The 26,313-nt window shown below is 47.8% G+C and overlaps 1 protein-coding gene across 5 annotated transcripts in view; it reads left to right on the top strand.

Annotated features, from left to right (window-relative positions):
- Positions 1 to 26,313, top strand: part of gse1b (Gse1 coiled-coil protein b) — a 179,795-nt gene that overhangs the window by 139,494 nt on the left and 13,988 nt on the right. For 4 of the 5 annotated variants that reach the window (XM_080029879.1, XM_080029878.1, XM_080029880.1 and 1 more), the window contains 4 exons: positions 12,345 to 12,542; positions 20,210 to 20,418; positions 25,241 to 25,407; positions 25,940 to 26,134. In XM_080029879.1, the coding sequence (XP_079886005.1) occupies positions 12,345 to 12,542; positions 20,210 to 20,418; positions 25,241 to 25,407; positions 25,940 to 26,134 (769 nt within the window). Of the gene's footprint in view, positions 1 to 9,892; positions 10,130 to 12,344; positions 12,543 to 20,209; positions 20,419 to 25,240; positions 25,408 to 25,939; positions 26,135 to 26,313 lie in introns of those variants that run through there. The other variant, XM_080029881.1, reaches the window with a different exon arrangement.

Here is a 26,313-nt window from a genome sequence, read left to right as displayed (position 1 = left end):
GTCACAAAGACTGCAAACACGCGCACACAAACACAGTGACACATACATTAGTGGCGAGATTGATTAATTGCACGTGTCAAACACGAAACGGTGGGCCGATCTCTCATAACAGCGTGGAGAAGTCTATACGGGTAATGTTAAACCAGGGCTGACCTGAACAAAAGGCATGCTTTAAAAATTGCATTACAGCTTTAGCTCCCATACACCTGCTGCTGTTGTTGACACGTGAGCTGGTGCCTTTCTTAGAACAGAGTTTAAATGAGAATCTTGGCCCCAATTTGTAAACTCATGAGCCCTTAGTGTAATGAGGGGTTGTCCCAATTTGCATGCTCTTGACTTCTCACAGGGCTTACAATCTTTAGCGTTATCTTTTACTCTCACTGGTAGATAAGCAGAAACAACGGTTATAGATCAACGCTTTGTATTGCACCTAGACTGACCGGGTCACTGTGGTTCATGGAATGTGGTTGTTTCTGTCAATAGTCTCTTGTTTCTTCCTTGTTCACTGTCATAGCTTCATCCCTGGGTGTGTGTGTGTGTGTATGGGTATGGGTGTGGCAGGCAGGCAGATGTTATTTTAACAGGTGCCTGCCTAGTCACCTGATTTGCCCCATTGCCCAATTTTTTTTTCTTCAGATTTTTTACTTGCAATACTTTAAAAGAGTGTACTATAATGGTGCCTTGTTGTGCCATTTAAATTGAATCACTATGGATGCCTGTTGAGTTATAGGCAGAGTCATACATGCTGCTGTGTCTTTATGTTGGCAAATCCCCTGCCTCAGGACCCCGCTCTCTGTACTGCATTGGAGGCACACGCTGCTTCTGTGTTCAGTGTGATTTCATTTAGACAGCAGGGCTCAGCGGTGGAGTAATTACCAGGCAGTGAAAAAACCCTTTTTCACAATTGTAAACTTTTGTTTGTATTCTCAATCTTCTGCAAGGATTGAATTATCCCAGAGGAATTTGTGGATGGGGAGAGGGGGGTGGTATGTGAGGGGTGTGGGGGGACATTTTTCATTCACACAGTCAGTCTTGCTACATTCACCAGACCGAACCACGTTCTAGATATCTTAAGATTACATGTGTGTGTGTACGTGCGCGCACGTGTGTGTGTGTTTGTGTAGCTGATGTTTGCTGCTGCTGCCGTTGTCATACCCCGGGGCCTGATAAGCATTGGCCAAACAAACACAACACAGGCAACATGAGAGCAGTAGATAAGCGAGTCATACACACACTCAATACAGACCGTACTTGACTATTGCCCTTACCAAATAGAGCCTCTTTCATTCAGCATTTTTTTCTGGTATGTGTGTGTGTGACTGTGTGTGTGTGTCTGTGCACGTATCATACAGTGTCTGTGTGTATCCGTGTTGCCTGTGTGCAGTCACACTGTCACAGGATAACCCAGCATTGTGCTAAAGGCTACTCTTCAACAAAGGCCTTTTCTACTACTATCACATCAGCATCTCTCTTTCCCCCCTCTTGACTGTGTCTACTTCTGCCTCTCCTCAACATGTCTGCCAGTTTCGCCTCTTCCTCCGTCTGTCTGTCTGTCTGTCTGTCTGTCTGTCTGTCTGTCTGTCTTTTAGATACCATGCTTTATGTGTTGGGTGGGTTGGTATATGTCAGTGACGTGTGTTTTGAGAGCAAGGTCAGATATGTGCCAAATGAAGTGAAGTGGGTTTTGTGGCCAAGTATTTTAATCAGCTCATGGTGCAGACTATAGCTTGCGTGCTTTTGTCTGTGTAGGCCACTAGTTTTTTTTTTTATCTGTCTGCTATTTGCATTGCTAAAGAGTAATCCCTTTTGGCCTCTTATCTCATGTCACATCTTCCATACATGTCGTTCCCTATCTCAGTTTCACATCGACTTAATACGACTTTCCGCTTTGTACTGTCGCAGACCGACTAAATGAACCGTAACTCTGTGAATAGATGCCATGTATATACACAGGGAGATCATATTTCACATGAAAGCTATTGCATTCCATTGACATAGAGAGCTGAGCTATACAAATAAAAAAAAATGGAATCTACGCGTTTTGGAGAACTCCACTCATTGGGAGTGGCGCATGATCTTTTAATGGCCTCTTCACTTGATTCGTTGCTATTTCTTGGGCAGACTGGTGGGGAAGTCATGAGGATTTGCATTGTTGAAAGAATGGATCATTCCTATGTCAGCACAGAGCATTTCATCGTGGGCCTGCTTCAGTCCAGTTAAGCACCAAACAGTGGAAATGCTAAAACTAATTTCAATCTTACTCTAAAAAAATGAGCCATTCTTACCTCTGCTCAATACATAACTGGTCAAATACCTAAAGGATTTTTAGGACACTGTTGGTGTCTGCTCTGTGGCCAATTAGCTCCATTGTCTTTTTGGCTGATGCTACACTCAGAGATGTGTGTCCATGGTGACGACCGGTTGTTGACTCCTGCTCACCCAGAGGAAAGAGGTTCAGTCACCACACCGTACCACAGACACACATTCAGACACGCACACACACGTACAGGCAGGAGGAACGCACGGCCATTATACCAATTACAAGATTGCATCAGGGCAACTCTCAGCAACCAGACCCTGCTATGGAAAGTCAAGTGGGTGATGTTCTAGTCTGCCTCTGTGTCTGTGTGTGTGTGTGTGTGTGTGTGCATGTGTGCGGTGGAGTCGCTCGGGAGTCAGTGCCCATGCAGAGCACTTGGAGTGCTAATTAGGCAACCACAACCCAGCATAGTACATCACAGAGGGAACGAGAGAATAGACGAAGGTGGAGAGAGAGAGAGGAGGGGAGGGGGGGTGAAGTGCGGAACGTATGTGTGGAAAAAACACAGCACTGACTCCTCTCCTGGGGAGGTTTGTGGAGGGAGAGCGAGAAAGTTGAAAGATGATGATAACTGAAATATGTTACACGCAGCGATGTTGACTGCGGGGGCCGAGAGCTTTTACAGTACACAATGCAATTTATTCAGGTCTGCGGGACATGTGCGGCTGACTGTGTGCGTGCGTGTGTGTGTGTGTGTGTGCGTTTGATACTTTGCACCGGAGAGTATCACAGGTGCACAACCCACAATAAGCTCCGCGGCAGCAGGTCCTTCTTTTTACGCCTTTGCTTCGATTTGAGTTCACGGGAGATGCCACATCTGTCACAATATCCCGCTGCCTTGATGGGAAGAGCCACGCACACTCTGCCACCTTTTCCTCTCTCTCTCTGTACTGTATAGCAGCTGAGGTTGATCAAATAGAGTCCACTAGGCCCGATGATGATGATGATGATGATGATGATGATGATGACAATGTTGAGTCAGAGCTGACTCCCTGTCTTCTCTGTCAGTAGAACAGCTGGCCTGGGGTGGTAGCTGGCCCTCTCGTCAGGAAGATGTGAGGGGTTGTGTCCCCCCTCAGCAAGAGGCTACAGAGGCCACAGCCGTACAGACAGCAGCTTGACTCCTGGGCCATGGACCACAAAGAGCCACAGACACAGACAGAAGGCTCTTGTATTCTGTGTGTGTGTGTGTGTGTGTGTGTGACTGAATGTATGTGTGTGTGTGTGTGTCTGCATGTGTGTTGTTGTGTTCACACTCTCTAAGCAGCGTCGTGAAGCGTAACCAGACTGTTCTGTCATACGCCCACGCTGGTGTCTCAGAACACCAGCCGCACACTCCTCAGATGACTCGCGCGCACACACACACACACACACACACACACACACACACTCGTATACTGTACGCATGCATGCATGCACACACACACACACACACACACACACACACACACACACCAGCCACCCCTACCACAGCCGCTATGTAATTAACAGACAGAGGAAATGGCGCTGTCGGGGCGGGTGAGTCGGATGCAAGGGAGGAGGAGAGGAGAGAAAAATCATCTCAGCTCGTGCCTACCCTCAAGACACAATCTGTTACACTGTGTGTGTGTGTGTGTGTGTGTGTGTGTGTGTGTGTGTGTGTGTGTGTGTGTGTGTGTGTGTGTGTGTGTGTGTGTGTGTGTGTGTGTGTGTGTGTGTGTGTGTGTGTGTGTGTGTGTGTGTGTGTGTGTGTGTGTGTGTGTGTGTGTGTGTGCGTCAGAGAATACAAGAGAGAGGAAGGTGAAGAGAGGGAGAGAGATAGATGCCGGCTGGTCTTTTGAAATCCCTGTGTTTTTGTAGCAAACTGCTGGCAGGCAGTTTGGTTTGGGGGAGGAGGGGTGGGGAGTAGGAGGTGAGGGATAAATAATAAGGTGTGTGTGTGTGCAAACTCGCACACACACACACACACACACACAGCCGCACCGTTCAAAGCCACACAAGGTGATACACAGGAAGTGTGTGTGTGTGTGTGTGTGTGTGTGTGTGTTCTAGACAGTGACAGTGAGCCAGGTCAGAGGGAGATACTGTTCCCTGCCATAGCTCCATAATGGAGGCCTGCTGTATAATGACAGCTCACGGCCAATACTCCCTGTCTCTTTCGTATGGCTTCTTGATCTCTCTCTCTCTCTCTCTCTCTCTCTCCCTCCCTCTCTTCCACCCTCCCACCCTTGTTTCTCTTTTTCTCCCTCTTCTTTCCCCTAACTTTCTTCCTTTCTCTCTTGTTCTCCAGTGGAGTTGTCGCCTTTGATTTGGCTGTAGCCACATAGCTGCTGTTTCAGGATTTCTCAGATATTCGGGTTTCCTCTTTGGTATGGAGTGAAAGGGATAGAGTGCATGCACGCAGACACACACACAGTCTCACACACACACACACACACACACACACACAGGCACACACACACACAGGCACACACACACACACGTTCTACTGTATGGTGCCTGAGGGTAGATTGCTCTGACATCTCATCTCAGAAGTCAAACAAACCTGGAACCACCAGAGCAGGTTTATCCTGCTGTGCTCCTGGATTGTGTGTGTGTGTGTGTGTGTGTGTGTGTGTGTGTGTGTGTGTGTGTGTGTGTGTGTGTGTGTGTGTGTGTGTGTGTGTGTGTGTGTGTGTGTGTGTGTGTGTGTGTGTGTGTGTGTGTGTGTGTGTGTGTGTGTGTGTGTGTGTGTGTGTGTGTGTGTGTGTGTGTGTGTGTGTGTGTGTGTGTGTGTGTTCAGGACAGAGATCATGACATACATCTTTTTCTACCGTTTATGTTGAAGCCCGTCTTTTTTCTTGAATTCATGTCTCTGAGCCTTTACAGCTGCTCTTGGGGCCAGGTTCCTTCTTTTGTGGATGTTTTTTAATTACGGCCCCCCTGTCTAGCTTTTACGCTCATCCTCCTCCTTCATTTTATCACAACTTCAAAGGCTGCTTATGGGTGCAGTACATAAGTGCTATTTATAAAGCGTCGATGTTGACAGCCACAGAGTTATGTTCTCCGCTTTCATTCTGTTCTTGTTTTACTAGGTGTAACTTTTTAACATCACTTAACAACTCGACAGCGTGGCTGCTGTAATAGCTATTATGCCTGAATTATATCCTGTGTTTGGAAGGTTGCTTTCATCCACGTAACTCTCTTTCCCATGATCCTTTTCCATCCACCTGTCGGCACACCTCTAGCCAGCCAGCTAGCATATCAGCCAGCCCCTTCATGATGACATGTACTCATCAAGTTGACTGTAAATCCCTGCTGTTTCAGATGCTAAGCTACTTACTCCCAAGTCATTTCATTTCAGTGGGGTTGAAGGGTGAACCTGTGTCCGCGGGGATAAAGTATGCTTTCCTATTGAGTGATGAATATCCACGCTTTGGCTCCTGTTGGCTGTGATCAGAGTTCCTGATCTGAACTATGATGGGGGGGGGGGGTTCCCCTTTATCTACAGCAAGTTGGCATGGGGGGAAAAGTGTTGCTTATCAAGAAGAGTTGGAGGGGCGTCCCCCCCATGGGCCTCGGCCTGCAGCGGACCCGGGTTCGATTCCGGCCCGTGGTCGTTCTCTGCATGTCACTCCCCTCTCTGCCCCATTTCAAGTCTGTCTCTACACTATCAATAAAGCATAAAACAAAAAAAATAAGAGTTGGAGGCTTGCTGGACCGCACAACAGGACGACAAAGCATATTAAGTTAAGTTGCTTTATTAGTCAATGTACACAAGGCAGATATACACAAAGTACACTCACACAAGGCGATATTGAAATTAGTCTTTTTTTGCATATCCCTTCACACCAAACATACAGTTCACTATCTACACATCTTCTTCACCATTCCTCCCTGTGGTGTTTAAGATAGGGGGGCTAGGTGACCGCAAAAAAACACAAAGAAATGTCCATGTCAGATTGTGTAGACTTATTTCTGTTTGTATACTGCTGTTTTACAGTATGTGCTAATCATCTCGAACAAATTTGGCTAGACCTTCTCCTGTAGCCCGCTTGACAACGAAAGCTTTCCAGGAGGTTGCTTGTGAAAACAGTTTAGTATGTGTGTGTGAAGCAGCCGTAAACTTTTGTTTTGATATGACCGATAGCACCGCGAAAGAAGACAGTGGTGAGGGTGCTGTGTGTAAGAGGAAAGTAAGAACAGGAATGGAGGAGTAGGTGGAACAAAACACCCAAACCGCAGAGGCTATGTGACACCGGCCGACGCTATCCCAAACTATTCCATGGCTTAGCACCAGCAAGACTTTTTAGAAACGGAGCTTTCAGTCGCCGACCTGACCGCACATGTTGTTGAAGCCGGCCAGTTTTACCGCGATGACATCTTTATCGCTCCTTTGATGACAGACACTATACCGGTTTAACCCTGTTTCCTAAGCAGGACCACATTACCGTGGCATGATGGGCTGAAGTGTGCTATATCACACCACCGAGCCACTGGAAAAGAGGCATGATCGGTCGCCCCCAGTGATTTAAAGCATGGGGACACACAGTTGTAGTTGTTGTAGGCTGCTCCAGGTCTAATCCATTCTTCGTTTTGGACTTGGCCTGAGATACTAGGTTTTGGTGGCTGGATCAGATAGATGGGCCAGCAGCATTGCCCTGCTAGTTTTAACGAGCTGATAGGCAAATCCCTTTCCTGGTTAAAGATTAACCGCTCGCTAGAGCTGCTACTGCATTATCTCCCCACTGGCCAGGGCATACAGGAGCCAAGAGGATTTACTGTGTGTGTGTGTGTGTGTGTGTGTGTGTGTGTGTGTGTGTGTGTGTGTGTGTGTGTGTGTGTGTGTGTGTGTGTGTGTGTGTGTGTGTGTGTGTGTGTGTGTGTGTGTGTGTGTGTGTGTGTGTGTGTGTGTGTGTGTGTGTGTGTGTGTGTGTGTGTGTGTGTCTCTGTGTGTGTGTGTCTGTGTGAAAGAGAGAGAGACAGTAATCTGCATTCCAACCAGCAAAAAGGGTACAAAACAGTGTGTGTGTGTTTGTTTGACAGACTATTGGAGTAAGTGATCGGCTTTACTCCCAGCAGGGTGTGTGTGTGTCTGTGTGTGTGTGTGTGGGTATGGGCGGGATCATGTTTGTGCGTGGTTTGTTGTAATCTACATTCCTTTTTCTTTTTCTCAGGGCTTTGTTTTGTTTTCCCTCAGGGCGCAACGGCATTCAAAGGGTTAATTGCATCAGGAAGCTTGGTGTGTAACTGACTGCTTTTTTTTTTTTTTTTCTCCTCGAGTTGTCAGAAAAAAATGTGTTTATACTTTTGCCATGCTGCCAAAAATACCTTCTTTATTCCAATCTGCTAAGTACCTTTACGTTTGGGTTCAAACCCTTGCCAAGTGGATTCAACCTTTGTCCTCTTCATAATCCACAGCAATATCAGTTGAAAATCAATTTTTTCTTCTTCTTGTTTGTATCACTGGATTAGAGGGACTGTGACATATGCCGTGTCATTTACAGAGGACTCCCACCGATTAGCTTGGGAGACACTGCCATCTGCTGGCGGGCTGTAGAATGTTAGGGTCAGAAGCCGGCCTGAAATAGTGAACAAAGTGTGTTGAAAAACTGGGTGATGTTGAGAGGTAGAGGCAGGCTCACTTCTCTGGAAATCCATAAGACATTACTCATTCAGGATGGCTTAGAACATAGTCATCATTACTCTGGCAGAGAACACCCTCTTGTTAGACCATGTACACCTACATCCAACCTTTATACTATCTATCTATCTATCTATCTATCTATCTATCTATCTATCTATCTATCTATCTATCTATCTATCTATCTATCTATCTATCTATCCATCTATCCATCTATCCATCTATCCATCTATCCATCTATCTATCTATCTATCTATCTATCTATCTATCTATCTATCTATCTATCTATTTTTTGCAAAATCAGTGAATATCTCCTCTCACAATCCTGTCCCTAATCCTTGTGTGTACCCTGGAAAAAAAATCCAATGTTAATACACAGCCTAGGCTCTGTAAACAGGCATGTTGTGGGCCCCCTTTTGCTTACTTGGCCACCAGGACGCCCCATAAACAAAATCTTTACTACTTTGTGTACCGTCAGAGGGAGACAGGACAACCGGCATAATTCTTAATACCTGCAAAGATACACTGTTCTCCTTAACCAGCGTGGTGGGGCAGGAAAAGAGGCAAAAGAGAGAGAGAGATAGATAGAGGGAAAGAGAGAGAGAGAGAGACAGAAAGACAGAGGGAGAGTGTGGCAGGGCCCTGTGTTTTCTCATGGGTGTCAGACCTTGGCCCGAGAAACAGAAAGGAGCTTTGTTGGAGAGGTGGCCTTTTGGCACAATGCTGGCCACCGTGTAGCTTCACCCCAAAGATAATCTCTCGCCCTTGTCATCTCTCTCTCTCTCTCTCTCTCTCTCTCTCTCTCCTCTCTCTCTCTCTCTCTCTCTCTCTCTCTCTCTCTCTCTCTCTCTCTCTCTCTCTCTCTCTCTCTTCTGAGAGAGGCAGCGAGCGACGGAAGGAGGAAATGACTAAAGAAAGGAGTAATTCACACCCCTGCAATGACAGCAGGACGGACAGAGGGGAAGTCAAACCCACACTTTTTACTCTTTTCCTGCGGTCCTCAACCCCTGACTAATATTACGCATTAGTCGCCTCCACCACCGATAACAACCCCCTATAATTGTAATGGGCGTGTCTGTGTTTAGCCTTTCTGTGTGTGTGTTTAGCTTGTGTGTGTGTTTCGCTTGTGTGTGTGTGTGTGTTTAGCTTGTGTGTGTGTGTGTGTGTGTTTACTGTAAAGGTTTAATAGCAGGATTATCGTCTGGCATCCTTGTTTGTGTGAAATGGCAAATGTGGAATTAGAATTAAAAAACAGGTTTACTTTACTCCTAACTTGTTTATGTGTTTGGGATGTACAGTAGTTGCTCTATTTGTTTAATTTTTTTATACTCCCTTTTTATGTTTCTCAAGCTTTTTCTGCCGTTCCCAGAACAATTACACTTAAAAAATCTAATTGAAAATGAACTAAGGCGGCTATATTCATAAAAGTTTTTTTTTTCTCTCGTTTTGCTGTATGCCTTGACACAGGCCAGGGCATGTACTGTTGCTTTCTCTTTCCTTTTTTTCTTTTCTGTCTCAGGAAAGGAAAGGGCGCCTCACATATTTAACCCCCCCCCCCCCCAAAACCAACCACTAACCCCCAAGACAATCTATATACATGCACACATACATATATGCTGCCTAGCAATGGGGTCAGATGTGGTCTCTCTCTCTCTTCAGCTCCCCTCCCCTCCCCCCTCCTTGGCAGGGCATGCATGCCTGTGTCTGTTATCTACAAATGGCTGAGGAATTATAGGTTGAGAGGGGAGGAGGAGGAGGAGGAGTGAGGGAGAGTGTGAGGACGGACGGACGGAGGGAGGGAGGGAGGGAAGTGTGGAGGGGGGTGAGGTCATGTGACATCGCAGCAGCTGCTAGGTTAAGAATTTCTGTTTTCTCACTTAGAGAGAGAGAGAGAGAGAGCTAGAGCAAGGAGTGGAGGAGAGATAGGCAGCGGCGTGTGTGGTGTGTTGCTTTGTTAGATAAGCTTAAACGGTCTTTGTGAGCGGCGGCGCGAGAGAGACAGGAAGGCAGGGAGTGAGTGAGAGAGAGAGAGAGAGAGAGAGAGGGTGGATGGGCAAGAGGAGATAGATAGAGAGAAAGAGAGAGAGAGAAGCAGGAAGATGGTGTGTGTCCTGTCGCTGGTGGCTGCTGCCGGTGTGTGCTGGGCTGGGCTCAACAACGTGAAGATGCAGCCATCGGGGATCCAGGCGGCTTCACTCCTTTGTGCAGTAAGAAGGAGCTTCGGCCACGCTTTTAATCTACGGTTTGGGGAGGGAAGGAGGGAGAGAGAGAGAGGGAGGGGGGGGGGGTCATGAACCACTGCCAGACTTCCGGATATGTGCCTTTGTGTGTATATTTGTCAAGCTCTCTCTGTGTGCTTGTCTGCTTCTACTCTCACTGTGTTACTCGCATGTGTGTGTGTGTGTGTCTGGGGTTTTCGATGTGTGTGCGGTTTGAATGCTGTGCGTTCCGTCTCCATAGTAGTAGCCTATGTTAGTTTTTGGAGAGAAAGTTCTTTGTGTATTTCTTTTAACTCCCTCCTGACTTTTCCTGACCCTCTCTAAAAGGAGGTTTGGAATGGGAGGAGAGGTACTTCAGTGTCTCTTTGACAGACAGAGTTGCGTTACTGGACTGTCTTCTTTTGCTTGTTTGCCAGTCCCTCAATGGCGCCATGTGTGTGTGTGTCGTTCAGACAGTAGTCATTGTAGATTCCATTATTAATTGTGTGCTGGGTTCACTCGGAGTGCACTGGGTAACTGGGAGGTTACGGGCAGGACAACTCAAGAGGTGTTTGGGAATGTTATTCACTCTTTCATGCCTGACTTGCCGCTGTGTGCGTCAACACACACACACACACACACACACACACACACACACACACACACACACACACACACACACAGGGTGCTGAGCCTATGCTCTCCTCTTAGGAGGGAACATGATCTTTTTATAGCCCTCTCAGCCTCTGGGGTAGACCCAGATATAACTTCTACTTATTTAATTGTGCTATTGATATACTGCTAGCGAGTGTCTTTTATTTCAGTGAGTATGTCAGCTGTGAGTTTACTTTGAATGTTGATTTTAAGGAGGATTCTGAGCAATACTCAGCGTGTGTGTGTGTGTGTGTGTGTGTGTGTGTGTGTGTGTGTGTGTGTGTGTGTGTGTGTGTGTGTGTGTGTGTGTGTGTGTGTGTGTGTGTGTGTGTGTGTGTGTGTGTGTGTGTGTGTGTGTGTGTGTGTGTGTGTGTGTGTGACTGTTAATACTTTGAGTCTGCAGAACACTAACTAAACTGGTCTGAAAATGTGTCTGTGTGTTTTGCTGGAGCACGTAGGGCTATCACGAGCCATTCTGGCATTTAGGGATTCCACTGACCGAGGGGCTGTCAACAGGGTGTCACCTTTCAACACACACACCCACCAACACACACACACACACACACACACACACACACACACACACACACACACACATGCATACACATACACAGGAAGGAAAGGGACAGCCGTCTCAACCCTCCCCACCTCCCCCACACCAACCACCAAATAGCTCTTACAATTGGTTAGAAAGTGATATGACACAAACACAAAACTCACTTTTGATGTAAGATAGGGACTTCTTTATGTGACAGTGGTAGACTTAGCAGTTCTTATTTGGGTTGAACAGAAAGTTCAGGTCATTTGTTTGACTCTGGAAATCCCAAAAATGCATTCAAACCCCCGTCCTCTAAATTCAGAACTATCATGCTGTCCGTTTGTGAAACATCACCGTTCATTTCCTCATAACTTTGTTGTTGTTAGAATTCTCTCTTCCTTCCTGGTGTAGAGAAAGGGCTAGAGGTAGCGCCTCCCTGGCAGCAATAATTGGATTTAGCACAATGTGAACTTGCCTTCTTAAGTTGTGTGAGGGAGCCCTAATGAGTTGCTAATTTGTTCCATTTCAACAGTGGGAAAGCTTCTGGGTGTGTTCACGCTGAATCTGCTCACATTTACATTAACAGTAACAGTACAATCCTGCCACTAAGAAATACAGTCACCCTGTCAGTGCTAGTGTTGGAGCATGCTCAGTGGAGTCCATGTGTAAACTATGTGACCATGGACCCTCCTGTCAAACGCCCAGCCAGACTGGAGCTCTTTGGGGGTTGACCCACCCTTCTCACCTCCCACCCCTGACCCACCCTCCTCACCTCCCACCCCTGACCCCACGCCATACAACCAAAGTCCCCTCTGCCCCTCACACCACCAATCCCCATCTCAGCCCAGCTGTCACAAACAGATACCCAGCCAGCACCGCACACTCTGTTCTGACGACCTTAGACCTTAATAGCATATTTTCTCTAAATGTGGTCTTTTTTTTTTGCGTATATATTTCCTGCGATACACAAGCAGTATTTGGTGATTAATACTTGTCCATCCTCCTCCCTCTCTTCTGTCTTCCATCTTGTAGGCATGAGCCATGAGCCAAAGTCACCATCGTTAGGAATGATCTCTACGGCGACCCGTACCACGGCGACGGTCAGCCCCCTCACCCCGTCGCCCCACAACGGCTCCATCGTAGCCAATGGGAGCCCGGCTGCCCAGTCTGCTCACTCCGGATTCGCCGCGGCCCTCCGAAAACTGGCAAAACAGGCCGAAGAACCTCGAGGTAAAAAGCCACACCAGCCTCGAAACAACAGGGGATTAGATACTCATGACACGGGTTAAAGTCTGCTGGATGGACGGCAGCATTTGTTCTCTGGATTAGTATGAAGAAAGTGAAAACGACCCTTCTCTTTGAACTACTTGTAGATGTAGACAGGTTGCACAAGCGTTTAAGTTTTTTTGTTCTGGCTTTTGCTGCACGCTCGTTTGCCAATGGGATTAAAGGTGGAGTCAGCGATTCTGGAGGATGCTTATTGTCAAAATCAGTGAAAATCTTATCACGTTGCGCCACCTGTATGAATGTGTTTTCACTGATAGCTGGTGTTAATACACAGCCTAGGCTCTGTAAACTGGTATGTACAGAAAGGGTATGTAAACAAAGGGCTTCTGACCGACCCATAGGTAGGTAGTAACATGCCCTTTTACAGAGGCTACGCTGTGTATTAACAGTGGATTTGTTTTTCAGCGCACACGCAATACATACAGGTAGCAGATCGTGTGGAGATATTTACAGATTTTGACAAACAGGGATTTTGATGATAAGCATTGTCCAGAATGGCTGATCCCACCTTTATTGTATATCGTCAAACCATAATAAGAGCTGAATGTATCATTATATCCAGCCCGCCTGACTCTAAGCTGTAAACCTGATGGATTAGGTGTTCTGTACCTCCTGTACCCTGTATGTGTGTGTCTGTATATTTGGTATGTGTGTGTGTGTGTGTGTGTGTGTTTGTAGTAGGGGTCATATAGGTGTGTGTGCAATGTTCCATGGCCCTTTTTCTGTAGCTGTAGCTGAGTGTGGAGCTGCTAATAGCAATGGGATGATAACCACACAGGAGGATTGAATTAGTCGGTGTCCCTGGAGATGCTGGGACGAAGAGGAGCCACTCTCGCTGACCCACTTAATGTGCTGCTGTGTGTGCCAGTGCATGTACGCTGTAACTGGCGGGCTTGTCAATGTGTGTGTGATGCTTTTATAATTCCCTTTCACACATGTGTCCGTTTAGAGTGTCTACACACACACACACAGAGACACACACACACACACACACACACACACACACACACTTACAGACTCACGCAGGACATTTCAGAGCACTCCCATCCCTCAGATCTCTATCCCGTGGTCGTATGAATATGCAATAAGCATCAGGTGGTTGATTTACTGGCCGTGAACTCGTCCGACCTTTTTGTCAAGAAATTCTGAACCATCCCTTTGAGGCTTGGAGAAACATGCTCGTTCAGAGATCCATGCAAATGCTTTTGTGTAGTTGTTGTTGCTCAGGCCCAGGGAGGAGTTTGTGGTTTTGCTGGTTTACTTCTTTGTTTCCTGTGTGTTTTGTAAAATGCAAAACTGGCCTCCATGTACGTGCAAGTATTTTCCAATACCAATGTGCCCGGTGTCTCTGATTATTTACACCTACTTAAAAAAACACAGATAAACATGAAAGCAGTAGTAAAACACGATAGCCTAGTTAGATTCTCACTGTGGAGTATACTGAGTGGATGGGTGTGTATATTATTTCTTGCATATTTCCGTGTGGCCCTATGCCTTTTGCTTGTGGAGAGGCCCAGCTATACCCCAGCTGTCCACCCTTTGCTCTGGCTCTTAAATCAGATGGTCCCCCTCTCTTTCACTGGCTGTCCCTGGACACCTTGCTCCCCCAGCATACACACACTGCATCCGGGGAACCCAGACCGACCCCAGAAAATGATTTATTACACACACACACACACACACACACACACACACAGAAAGAGGACACGCTCCAACCTCTCCTCACCTCCCTCTCAATCCTTCTCTCCCCTTCATCCCTCATTTGTTTCTCACTCTTTTTTCTTTCTCAAAAACAAACATCCCCTCTTCCATAATTCAGTCCTGCCTGCCTTTTCATTTTATTATGTGGACCTTTCCAGTAGTTTTTATTGGAATTTTTCCTTGTTATCCCTCTGTTGCTTAGGCTACAGTACTCCCTTTTTTTCAGTTACAGTAAGAGAACACAAATCTCCTCCTCAGTAACCTCTGCATTTTATTTTTCATTATGCTTTGCGAGGTGCAAATCGGTGTTCCTTCTGTAATACACACTCTACTAAGGCAGAGAGATCCCGTGTATTTGTCATAAGAGAACAGACACAAGATATTGTCTGATTTAGCTCCACCACCTTTTCTTTATTAAAAGCACAAAAAAGCCCCTTTTGTTATTTGTGTGCCGTCTGGCTGGTGTAGGCGGTGATGTTGTGTGTGTGTGTGTGTGTGTGTGTGTGTGTGTGTGTGTGTGTGTGTGTGTGTGTGTGCGTGTGTGTGTGTGTGTTTGAGTCAACCGTCGGGCAGAAGGGGGCGACTTACTCTGCCCGTGTCGGGAGCACTGGTTCCAGGGTGGGAAGAGAGGCATGTAGTAGCCCCCCCCTAGAGCTCCAGTCACTTCTCTGTCTGCGGAGCCTGTATTTATAGGCAACACACCCAAACACCCCCGCACATGCAAACAGTTGTCTTTGCAACTTCGTATGCCTCGTGATTTCTTTAGCATGCCACAGCCTGCTGTCCTTTCATTAGCTGTGTTGACTCACCCTCTCTCTCTCTCTCTCGCTCTCCCTCTGTCTCTCTCCCTCTGTGTCTCTGTCTTTCTTACCCTCTAGTTGATGCTGTGAGGTGAGTAGTGCAGTATATGCTGTATGAGGTGCTGTGACTCACTGTCCTAAGGCATAAAGAAACGAGTTAGGTCTGAGTTCTAGTATCACCACCACTGGCTGCTATATTGATTTAAGACCCACCCAGCCCCCACACATAGACACATACACACACGCACAAGCACACACACGCTGTCACATATTTGTCGCGTGTACAATGAATAGCTGTGTGTCTGTCCCGAGTGCTGCGCTGAAGAGGAGAGGTGAGCGATAATGAGTATCAGAGCAGTGTAAAGGACACACTCTCATCCCATGTACACTCATGTGAACACACAAGATTGATTAATTAGGCATACCTGGGTTTAATCCTGTCAGTTGTTTCTTCTCTCACACACTGTCTTGGACGTGAACACACACACACACACACTCACACCACCAGAATATCATGGCTGCGTTCATACAAAGTGTAGCACCCTGCCCGGAGAGAGAGAACAGAGAGACAGAGAATAAAGGTGTACAAGAGAGATGGAATGAGTTGACTGGGAAACAGAGAAATTGGAAGTAATTAGTTGAATTGTTGAAACCCTGGGGTGTGTGTGTGTCAGATTGTGAGTATCTATACGTGAACATGTGTGTGTGTGTGTGTGTGTGGCCAGAGGCTCCCCTTGTATCTGGGAGCCCAGAGCATGCTGGGACAGCGGGTCAGTGTGTCTCTGACCTCTCCATCTGGAGCCTGCCTGGAGCTCAGACGGCCTCGCTGTGCTCTGTATGTGTGTGTGTGTGTGTGTGTGTGTGTTCGTGCGCGTTTGTTTCTTGAAGGCAAAACCCTTCAGGCTGTGACTGTCCCTGAAACATCCCAAACAAGCTCATTTACCCCTCCTCTCCTCCTCTCTCTCTCCATACACATCAACCTTAAATGACTCTGTTCAGTAGCAAAGGCAGCATTTAAGCATAATACACTGTTTGTACAGTCAGCAGAAGCTACAGAGGATTGCTCCTCTTATTTCCATCCGCCATCTTGTACTGTCTTTCTTCCCCTCGCTGGCACAGCAACACACACAGCGTGCCTCTCCCCATCCCCCCACTCAGTGATGCAGATTACAGGCTTTGTGGTGTGTTGTCACAGTGCGTGGCCAAGACTGTAGTAGCAGGTGTGTGCGGTGTTTGTATGCATCAGTCGTAATTGTGTGTCTGTAAACGTGTGTGTGTGTGTGTGTGCCTGTGTGTGTGAGTGCACGTGTTGAGGCTTGTGCTATTGGTGGTGTGGCATATGGATGCAGGGTTGGCTGGGCACTGCTATGCACACCAGGTGTGAAATGGACTGTTTAATTAAGTGCTGATGTTGTTGTAATGCATGCTGGGAGGGAGGGAGGAGGTGTGCGGGTTGGGTAGGGTGTGGTGTGGTGGGTGTGTTGGCTGGATGGAGGAGAGAGCACCCTCTGCCTGGCAGGGCCGGGTGCCTGGCTATGCCTGGCTGTTATTTTGGCAGCGGCGGTTGGAGAATTTGGTAGAGGCCATTTGGCAACACTAAAACATTTTTGTGTCGTGTTGACTTCCTATCAAGGCTTAGCGATCCAGCGGGATTCACTACCATGGCTCTGCCCTCCCTTTTATTTTTATATCTTTTGTCTCTCTTTGATTGGGTCAGCCGCTGAAGTAAAACGACGTGGTCCATGCAGAGACACATGGCCCCAGCCTCTGACCGCAGCTCTGTTTGTTTGTTTGTCGCTGCTGTAGGGTTGCATCTTGTGTGTGTGTGTGTGTGAGTGCGCGCATGTGTTGGTGGCTCAGCTTGAGCGGTCAAGTGTGGAGGCAGTCTGTGAGAGAGTAGGGGACTGGTAATAGAGGAGGCGATAGTGAAAGGAGCTTCACATTAATCACACACAGCTTGGGACTGAGACAGCGCTTGATTTCTTTTCTCTCCTTTTCCTTGCTCTTTCCCTTCTGACTCTCTACCCCTTTCCATCCCTCTCTCAACACCCCCCCCCCCTCCCTTCCCCTCTTCTCCTCACACCCCTCCGACCCCATCACCACACTACACACACGCCAAAGCAAGTGACAATCAGTACAGCTAATGAAGTGCAGGTTGAGAGCTGATGAGCCTATTTTAGACTCTGGGGACGAAGGGCTCTGTGGTTCCCTCCTCCTCCTCCTCCTCCTCCTCTAGCCCCCCACAGGGCCCGGCATGCATGGCCATCATCTTCTCTCTTTACGGAGAATGAGAAGAAGAACAGGATGAGCATATGGCTCCAAATGACACCATGCTTGGAGCCAATCGCATGGCTTCATGTATGAAACGTTTCCTCAGATGGCACTGTGGCGATGTGCTGCAGGGGTGAAGCAAGCTAGGGGATTTGCCTGGAAACTGGAGCAAAATGGAGGGTGTCGCAAAATTGGACAAGAGTGGGGGGGGGGGGGGGGGGGGAATCTCGGAGCCGGAGCAGGGATGGAGGCTTAATGAAGCATGGAGGGCTGATGGACACTCATGTGAATGTGTGTGTGGTTTGAACAGGAATATGAAGGGCAACACACATAGACAGAAAGATGCAAACATGAAACAGTTCTCTTAAGACATTTCCCTGAGCCCTTACTTGGCTGTAAGTATGTTGTAAATGTGTTGATGAAAAGTGTGCATTAAGTCTGGCAGATCTACTGTACCACCGGTTGGCAGGCACTGTGTTTGTAGAACAGAAGGGAAATAAATTGGGGTGTATGCAGAGGTGGTGGGCGGGTGGTGGTGGTTGTTAGTGAGGAGGAGAGAATGGAAGAGGAATAATTGTGCTTTGTGTGTGTGTGTGTGTGTGTGTTGTACTGTATGTACTGTATGTACTGTATATGAGAGGAGGAAGGATGCAGACTCTGCTAGAGAAGAGAGCAAAGGTGTTGTTGGTTGATGGCCCCACTCCTTTATTTCCACCTACCTCCTTCCCCTCACCTGCTTCTCTTCCTGCTCTCTTAATTATTTAGTCGGCCCCTGTCTCTTCATCTTCAGTCTGCTTTGCCTCTACACGGAAAGGGAGGAGATGTGAAAATAGTGGTGGGGGGTTGGGGGGGGGGGACTGGGGGTAAGAGGAAAAGATGGAGACTGTTGCTTAGCATTTCAGAAAGGAGGAGACGCAGGGAGAAGTGGCCTGTTGCTTAGCAGTTCAGAATCACTGAGGTCCTATGCCCCCCCCCCTCACCCACCAAAACCATGTGTGTGTGTGTGTGTGTGTGTGTGTGTGTGTGTGTCTGTCCCTGCGCTCGGTGAGTGAATAGGCTGTGACACTAGAGCTGTATTAAGTGTAGCTCCGTTCCCCGGGCTGAGTGGGCTGCTATTGATTGGTCTAGTCTTCCGTGGGTGAGTAATGGCTCTCCGAGGTGAGGTGGTGGTTGGGGGAAGGGGGTGGGGGGGATTAGGCCACTAATTGCCATTGTGCAGACAAGATATGCCCCCCCCCGCCCACCCCACACACACACACACACACCTACCAAGTCGTCCCCGCCACCCACTCACCCATCTGCACCCCCCCCTTATTATATATCTCTGCTATCTTCTCCTCTCCATCTCTCACCTAACCTCACACCTCTTTTGCACTCTCATTTTGCCGTCTTCTTTTTCCCAATAGCTCTCTATCTCGTCTCCTTTCAATTTAAATTGACCTCACGTGTCGTCACCATCTTTACCACACACATCAATTTATTCTCGAACCCCCCCCCCCCTCCCTGCCTCCCTCCCTCCGTGCGGCACGATACTACCGCCACTCACACATAGATTTTCACGTTCACATCACTGCCATATTATCGATTCCTACTGTTATTTAGTGGTATTAGTTTTGAAGGAGGTGTTTAAAATCGCTCAATATCCCAACCGCACCTCCCCGCAAGCGGACGTTGTCTCTTATGTTGGTTATGTTGCCATGGAAACCCCAAGCAGCGAGGAAATGAGAGTTGGGCAGAGAGCTGTGGTTTTGGGTGATACATGGGGAGAAAGTAGACCTGAAACTGGCCTGAGGTCTCGACTGCTTTTTTTTTTTGTTGTTGTTTTTTTAAAACGCGGTTGCATCTAAGATTGTTGATGTACAAAGCCCAATACCTGCACGCACACACACACACGCACACACACACACACACACACACACACACACACACACATCTCCTGCTGTCCTTTGCTGCAGCCCCGAAGTGTGTGTCCCATTGAGAGGGTTGTGACCCAGTTTGACTGTGTAATGCTGCACTCGCTCTGAGCGGAGGAGACATACTGTGTGCTGTGCAGTCAGGAGAACAGGCAGAGGTTGAGAGGGGAAACAATGGAGGCTACACAGGTTAAAACACAGGAGGGACTCAGGGAAAACTAAATATTAAAAAGGTAGAGACAGATAGGTGAAAGGGAAATGACGGGAGGGAGGAAACAGAACAGAGGAGGGTGTAGACTGTTTGCGGGTAGGTGAAGATGTAAGGTTGGAAAAGTGAAATGGCAGTGATACACTTGTGAATGGGAGCATATCATATGAGAGCTTTTGAACCAGAGAGAGAGAGAGAGAAAGCAAGACGTGTGGAAAGCCAGGCATGTGACCAGACCGTGACCCTGCGCTACAGGGTTTCCCTGGAGGGCTTTGTTAATGTGGCACAGCTACAGCACAGCACAGAAGCTCATTGGGCAAGCTATTCACCACCTGCTGTGTGTGTGTGTGTGTGTGCGTGTCTGTTGCAAGTGCCACTGACTGTATATACATTCAGAATGGCTATTCACTCCCATGCGGTTTGTTCTTGTGGTGTGTGTCAAGGCTGTGTGACTCTCACAGGGCTGCTCATCCTGATCACTGTCACTTCATAATAGGGGCCTTGGGCCATCCATCTGGCCCTGTGTGTGTACGTTTGTGTTTGTACCCATAATGTGTTTCCATTGTAGTGCTGCAACTCCTTTTTAATATCCCTTTGGAGGAGCTTACAGGATGATACTGTTGTTAAATTTGCCTTTTTATTAACACAGCCACCCAGAGACTATTAAGCTTGTCTTGTGTTCTTTTCCTCATGTCATTTGTCTCTGTCTTCCTCCAGCTGCCTCTTCCATCAGCAGTGAGTCGTCTCCAGTATCGTCCCCGGCCACCAACCACAGCTCTCCAGTCAGCACGCCCAAGAGAGGTCCCCTCGGCCCAGGCCCCGGCCTGGTGCCCCAAGCAGGCCACAGCGTGCCAAACACTCCCCCTGTAGTCACCATTGCTCCAACAAAGACTAGCAACGGCCTCTGGAGGAACGAGGGACGCCAGGTAAAAAAAAAAGAAAGAAGTCCCATTCAAATAACATGCCGCTCACGCTGACCTTGAGTGTGCTGCTCTTTTCCTTTCTCTATCTTCCCTTTTTTATATTCTCCTTTCAGTTGCTCTCCGATTGTTCCGGTGCTCATCTGGCTGTTAAAGCAGTATTCAAATGATCTCATTCAGACATGCATTCATTCACACAAGCTTTCGAGGCATTAAAGGCCGTGTCAGATATTCTGGAGGATGCCTGTTGTCAGAATCACCTTTTGTTAAAATCAGTGAAAATCTCCCCATGATCTGCCACCTGTATTTAGAACTGTGTGCATGCTGAAAAAGAAATCCAGTGTTGAACCACAGCCTAGGCTCTGTAAACGGGCACGTTTCCAGCTACGGTGGGCCCCTGTTTTCATACCCTTTGTTTACAGAGCCTAGGCTATGTATTAACACCATATTTTGTTCAAGCACACTTAAGGACACAAGTAAAAATGATCTGACTTTGACAGAAAAGTGATTTTGACAACAAGCGTTCTCCAGAATCGCTGAGTCCACCTTCTAATAGGGTTTGTAGATGGTACTGTAACCCATGGTGTGGCAGTATATATGTATTTAGACATACGTACATGTGACATAGCTTGCAGGTCTAACTCCCCCTCCCCCCTATAACCATCCCTCTATGGCTCCATGTGTTAAACAATGCCAGCTGCCAGCGGGACGGCGGGGTGACAGCCTCAACTGCAGCTAACATCTGTGCCTCCCACTTAGCCCACTTGCCCTTGGACCAGCCCCGCCCTGAGTCCCCCCCTAGCCTTTAGCCTTCTAACACCCCTCCTAACCCAACCCCACCTCCAACCTAACCCTCTCCACTCAAGCAGTCAAGTGCGTCTGCCGCCCCGTCACCCCGGCGCCCTCTCTCTCTCTCTTTCTCTCTCTCTCTCTCTCTCTCTAACGTAGTGGGAGAGAAAGAGAGCGAGAGAGAGAGAGGGGCGGAGAGCTGCTTGCTTTGATAAGGAGTGGATTATGGATTATGGCCTTGCTTTAAGCCTTCTTATCTCAGCTCAGGGCTAATAGTCAAGGCCAAAAGCACGGCGATGAACAGCGCTAGGCAACATGCGGGCAAAAAGAAAAAAAACTCTCTCGGAGACACTTTGACGGTTCCCCGGAGATGGAGAGAGAGAGAGAGAGAGAGAGAGAGAGAGACAGGGGGATGGCGAAGGGGTCATCAGGGCAGCAGTTTGTGCTAGAATGTAGACCATTGTCTTCTCCCTCTGGACAACACAAGCCCACACATCCCCCCCCTACCCATCAACACAACCCTCACCCTCTGTGCCTTTTACAAAATGACCCTTCCACACATGGGTCAAGGGTCAAACCAGAGCTGGGGAGGGGGCTTGAGAGACGCGGGAGCTAGCCCAACGATGTCACCCCGTTTGCCATTCCTTCAACATGATGAGTTTCAAAAAGAAAGGAATCAAGTTAAAAGGGAACCCTCAACATCCACACAACATCTCACGCGAATATTTGTTTCTCACTCGCTGATCAGTCTGAACTTTCTCCAGCGTATCCTGTGTGTGTGTGTGTGTGTGTGTGTGTGTGTGTGTGTGTGTGTGTGTGTGTGTGTGTGTGTGTGTGTGTGTGTGTGTGTGTGTGTGTGTGTGTGTGTGTGTGTGTAGAAAGAGGTCAAGCTCAAATTGAAAAGGGTCGTGTCACTGGGTTTGTGGTGTCCCCAGAAGCTGGAGGCCACCCAGCCAAAGAATGAGGGGGTTAAGGGAGGTGATCTGGACAAGAGGTGGTTGGGTTGGGGGATGCGTCACCAATGCTGGCGTGGTATCATCTCCCCCTATTCCTTCAGTGCCGCCTGGGTAAGCACATAGCTCATCTCTGGTCACGCAAAAAGAAGCCCTGGGGCAGTAAAGGACACTCACATATAGACGCCATCAACATGTCCCTCTTAAACAATGACCAAAGCCTCTTGCGCTTTGCTTCCGTCGCTAATTGCTGATCAGGAAGGATGAAGAAAAAGGTCGGACCCCTGGCATTTTGTACCTTGACCCTTTGCCCTTTACCCCTTGTCTCCGTCTCTCACCCCTTCTCTGTCTACAATTAATCATTTAAGGAACCCCCCTGTAAAGCTTCCAACTAGCTTGTTTGTGTGTGTGTGTGTGTGTGTGTGTGTGTGTGTGTGTGTGTGTGTGTGTGTACTGCTTTCTCTGAAGGGTCGATTGGTGTCTCTGGCTGAGATATGAGTCTGTCTTGTGTGTGTGTGTGTGTGTGTGTGTGTGTGTGTGTGTGTGTGTGTGTGTGTGTGTGTGTGTGTGTGTGGCGGGGGGAGATGATAGGCAAAAGAGGGAGGGCTTGGTGCGTTGGCATTTTGCTTTAATGACTGCAGGAGGCTGCTCCCGCTGCTGCCTGTAATTGCTTTTTAATTGGCAATTTGGAGTCATGGCTCCATCTGAGAGGCGTAAACGAGAGCACTACAATGCGCGGGGTCTCCCACCCTCGCTGGGGGTTACAGGGGCCGGGCTCACACACAGAGGGAGATGGCTGTTAATGGACGTGTCTTTGAGTCTGTTGAGTGCCTGTATTTGCGCTCTGTGCTGTGTTTATGGCAGACTGCCGGTGAATAGTGTGTGTCTGAGAATAGAAGGCGTGTGTTTTGGCAGGGTGAAAGGTCAAAATGTGACAGCTGGGTGCATGTGTAGGTGCCTGAGTGACTAAAGGTGCCTCTCTAATGGGGATGGAAGGCTCGGCCTCCTGTGGTGTGCATTGCTTTTTCACAGTGCTGGTCTGTTGCACCTACACCTTTTTTGCATGTCTTTCTCTACAGACGTGCATCCATACATGCATCTGCAGACACACACAAACGGGGACTAAGCGCACGCAAAAAAATAGATGTGAAGACAGCCTTACTGCTAGATGTACATATTCATATTTTTCTTTTGACACTATGAATTAAGCAGGGAACAAAACAAACATTAATACATACACAGACCTGTAGCATCGGGGATATAAGTCAAGCAATTAAAGACAGCTTTGACAATCGCAGATCATTTGGTTAGCAAAGCTGTCATCAGTGTGCTTAGAGAATTGATCATATGACAGGCATTGTATTAAGACTTCTGGACAGCCACCCATTAGCCGTTGCTCGTGTCGGACAATGAGGCAGATGAAGAAAAAAGGACGAAAGGGTGAATGAACAATGGGCAAACGGAGGAGAGCCCAATCCACTGTCTGATTATTGACTTTAGAAATGTATGACTGAGCCTCTTTTCCAGTTGGCTGCTGATTTGAAGGGGGATGTCCACCTCCTCCCTCCCTCAGCTCATAAAGGTTTGAAGGGATAGAAGAAGTAAGGTGGGGGGTGGGCGTAGAGTGCCTTACTGTTTAGTGAAGCGCAACAAACAACACGGAGCAAAACGGTGAAATCAAACTACTGGAAAGTGGGGAGGGCGTCTTACAAACAATAGGGGGGCTGGAGCGGTGTGGGGGTGTCTCAACTTTAACGGCATTTAAGCCGGGATGTTAAAGCATCAGTGTCAGCCCGGGTCAGTGGAGGCAGAACAGGAGAACGCGGAGGTAATGGCTCCCCAAATTGGATTTATTTTATCAAGAGGCAGCAGTGTGTGGGAGAGGACAGTGCTGCTGTAGAGACCCCTCCCAGGAAGACCAGAGGTTCATTTAGTAGGGGACAATAACTGCCTTCTCCTCCTACTGCCACTCCTCTTCGTTGTCTTCATCTCTATCTTTCCCTTCTTCTTTCCTCCTTTCTTTTCCATACTTTCTATTGGTTCCATTGACAATCTCAACTTCAGGTCTTGTTCTTGTGGGAGATGAGATAGGGAGGCTATCTCATCTCAAACCCCTATGCCTAACTCAGCTATCTGTTCCACCATACCTTGCTTGGACAATCCCCCTCGACTGTACAATCCTCCATAGTCAATGTACTTATATGACGTACAAGGCTTGTGAGTTTTCTCTGTTCTGTGTTTGCATTTGTAGGCAGAGAGGGGAAAACCAAAGCTTCACAAAAAAAAGCACACTCCACTCCCACAGCAGTGTGCCTTTGTTGTTTTGAAATGGTGCATGTGCCTGCTGAGTGTGAGTGTGTGTGTGTGTGTGTGTGTGTGTGTGTGTGTGTGTGTGTGTGTGTGTGTGTGTGTGTGTGTGTGTGTGTGTGTGTGTGTGTGTGTGTGTGTGTGTGTGTGTGTGTGTGTGTGTGTGTGTGTGTGTGTGTGTGTGTGTGTGTGTTTGTTGTGGGATTGGATAAGTGAGAGCAGGTTTGCTGCCAAAGGGAGAAAGAAAGAGGTGAAAGAGAAGAGAGAGAGAAAGGATGGCAGAGGGATGTGTTGCTTTTTTGGACTTTGTTGTCTTCCCTGTAGATGTGTCAGTTAGCGCACACACACACACACACACCTTTCCAAGAAGATCAAAGTCACCCTCTCTCTAGAAGCACTGCTGTTAGTCCGTCTACCATTACCGCTCCTTAATGGATCTTAAAGATGAAATCCCTCGTTTACATTTAGAGAAACAAAGCGAGGCCCTTTTTTTCTTCATACCACCCTCTGCTGGCTTCCCCCATGTAAAGTATATTCCCCAGAGAGAAATGTTGATCCGTCTGTTTTTACATGGAGCTGGGTTTGTGTGAGAATGGATAAAAAGGCCTGAGATAGGAAGAGAGGCTGCCGCAGCATAACCAGCCCTATTCTCTCCCCCCATCTCCCCCCTCATACGATGGCCTAGCATGACAACCGTGACGGTCTCTCCCGACACAATGACTAAAGACTCTCTCCCTCACTCTGTTTGTATCTCTCTCTCTCTGTCTCTTTCTCTTCAGGCTGACTCGGGGCCTCGTGGGGCCAGCAGGGAACGTCTGGGTGCAGAGGGGACCCTCCAACAGGAGAAGGGTGGCCCCTCAGTCCCTGCACACCTCCTGGGAAACCCCTATGCCTTTGGCCTAAGCCCCGGCGCTGTCATGCAGGATTCACGTTTTCAGCCCCTCAAGTGAGTCTCACACAAACACACACACACACACACACACACACACACACACACACACACACACACACACACACACACACTGCTCTGGCTGTTTCTCTGGATTCGCAGAGTTTGCACGTTTTCAATTCAAATTGAATTGTTCTTCTTGATATAAGTGTGTGATCAATTATGTATGGGTTCATTAAACTCACTGGAAATAGCGGCCACAACAATTGTACAAATATTTTTTTGTTGGCACTGGTGGACACTTTGCTGGAATCATTTCAACATTTCTAAAATGCGAGATGAGATTTGCAGACACTCGGTCAAAGAAAACACAAATGCCAATTTCGAATTCTATATCTGATTTCTCACAGTTTTGTCTATCTTATGAAGTAACTGTAATGATGTATCAGTAGTGCTAATGTAACATGTAAATACATTTAAGAATCTACAAATATTTGTGAACATTTTGCACAAGTTTCTATGAACACATACAAATCATACTAACCATTGCTTTTCTCTGCTGTGCCCCTACCCCTGCTCCTTCCTTCAGTCTGCCCAGACAGTTGACTAATGCACCTGGTCCCATACCAGAAGAGTATCTGCGTGGTTTCCGGCCCTATGCCACGACGGAGGATGCCCTCCGCATGCCCTCTTTGCCCATGGGCCTGGACCCCGCCACTGCAGCTGCAGCAGCTGCCTACTACCACCCCAGCTACCTGCCCCACCCTTCCTTCACGCCATACAGGTAAGCCTCCCTATTCATTTGTTTCGTTGACTTGGCACCAAAATACCCCTGAGAACAAATTGTGCAAAGCAGTGCATAGGCCCGAACTAAGCATCTGTACTGCTTACGCTCAGCAGTTAACACATTAGTGCGTAGCTGACCTTGAATTCATGTTCCCAGAGTTAAGATATGTTGTTGAT

The sequence above is a fragment of the Ammodytes marinus genome, assembly GCF_949987685.1.
Source record: "Ammodytes marinus genome assembly, chromosome: 1".
Lineage (NCBI taxonomy): Eukaryota > Metazoa > Chordata > Actinopteri > Uranoscopiformes > Ammodytidae > Ammodytes > Ammodytes marinus.
The sequence above is the reverse complement of the archived record's forward strand: the minus strand, read 5'-3'. Positions and strand labels throughout refer to the sequence as shown.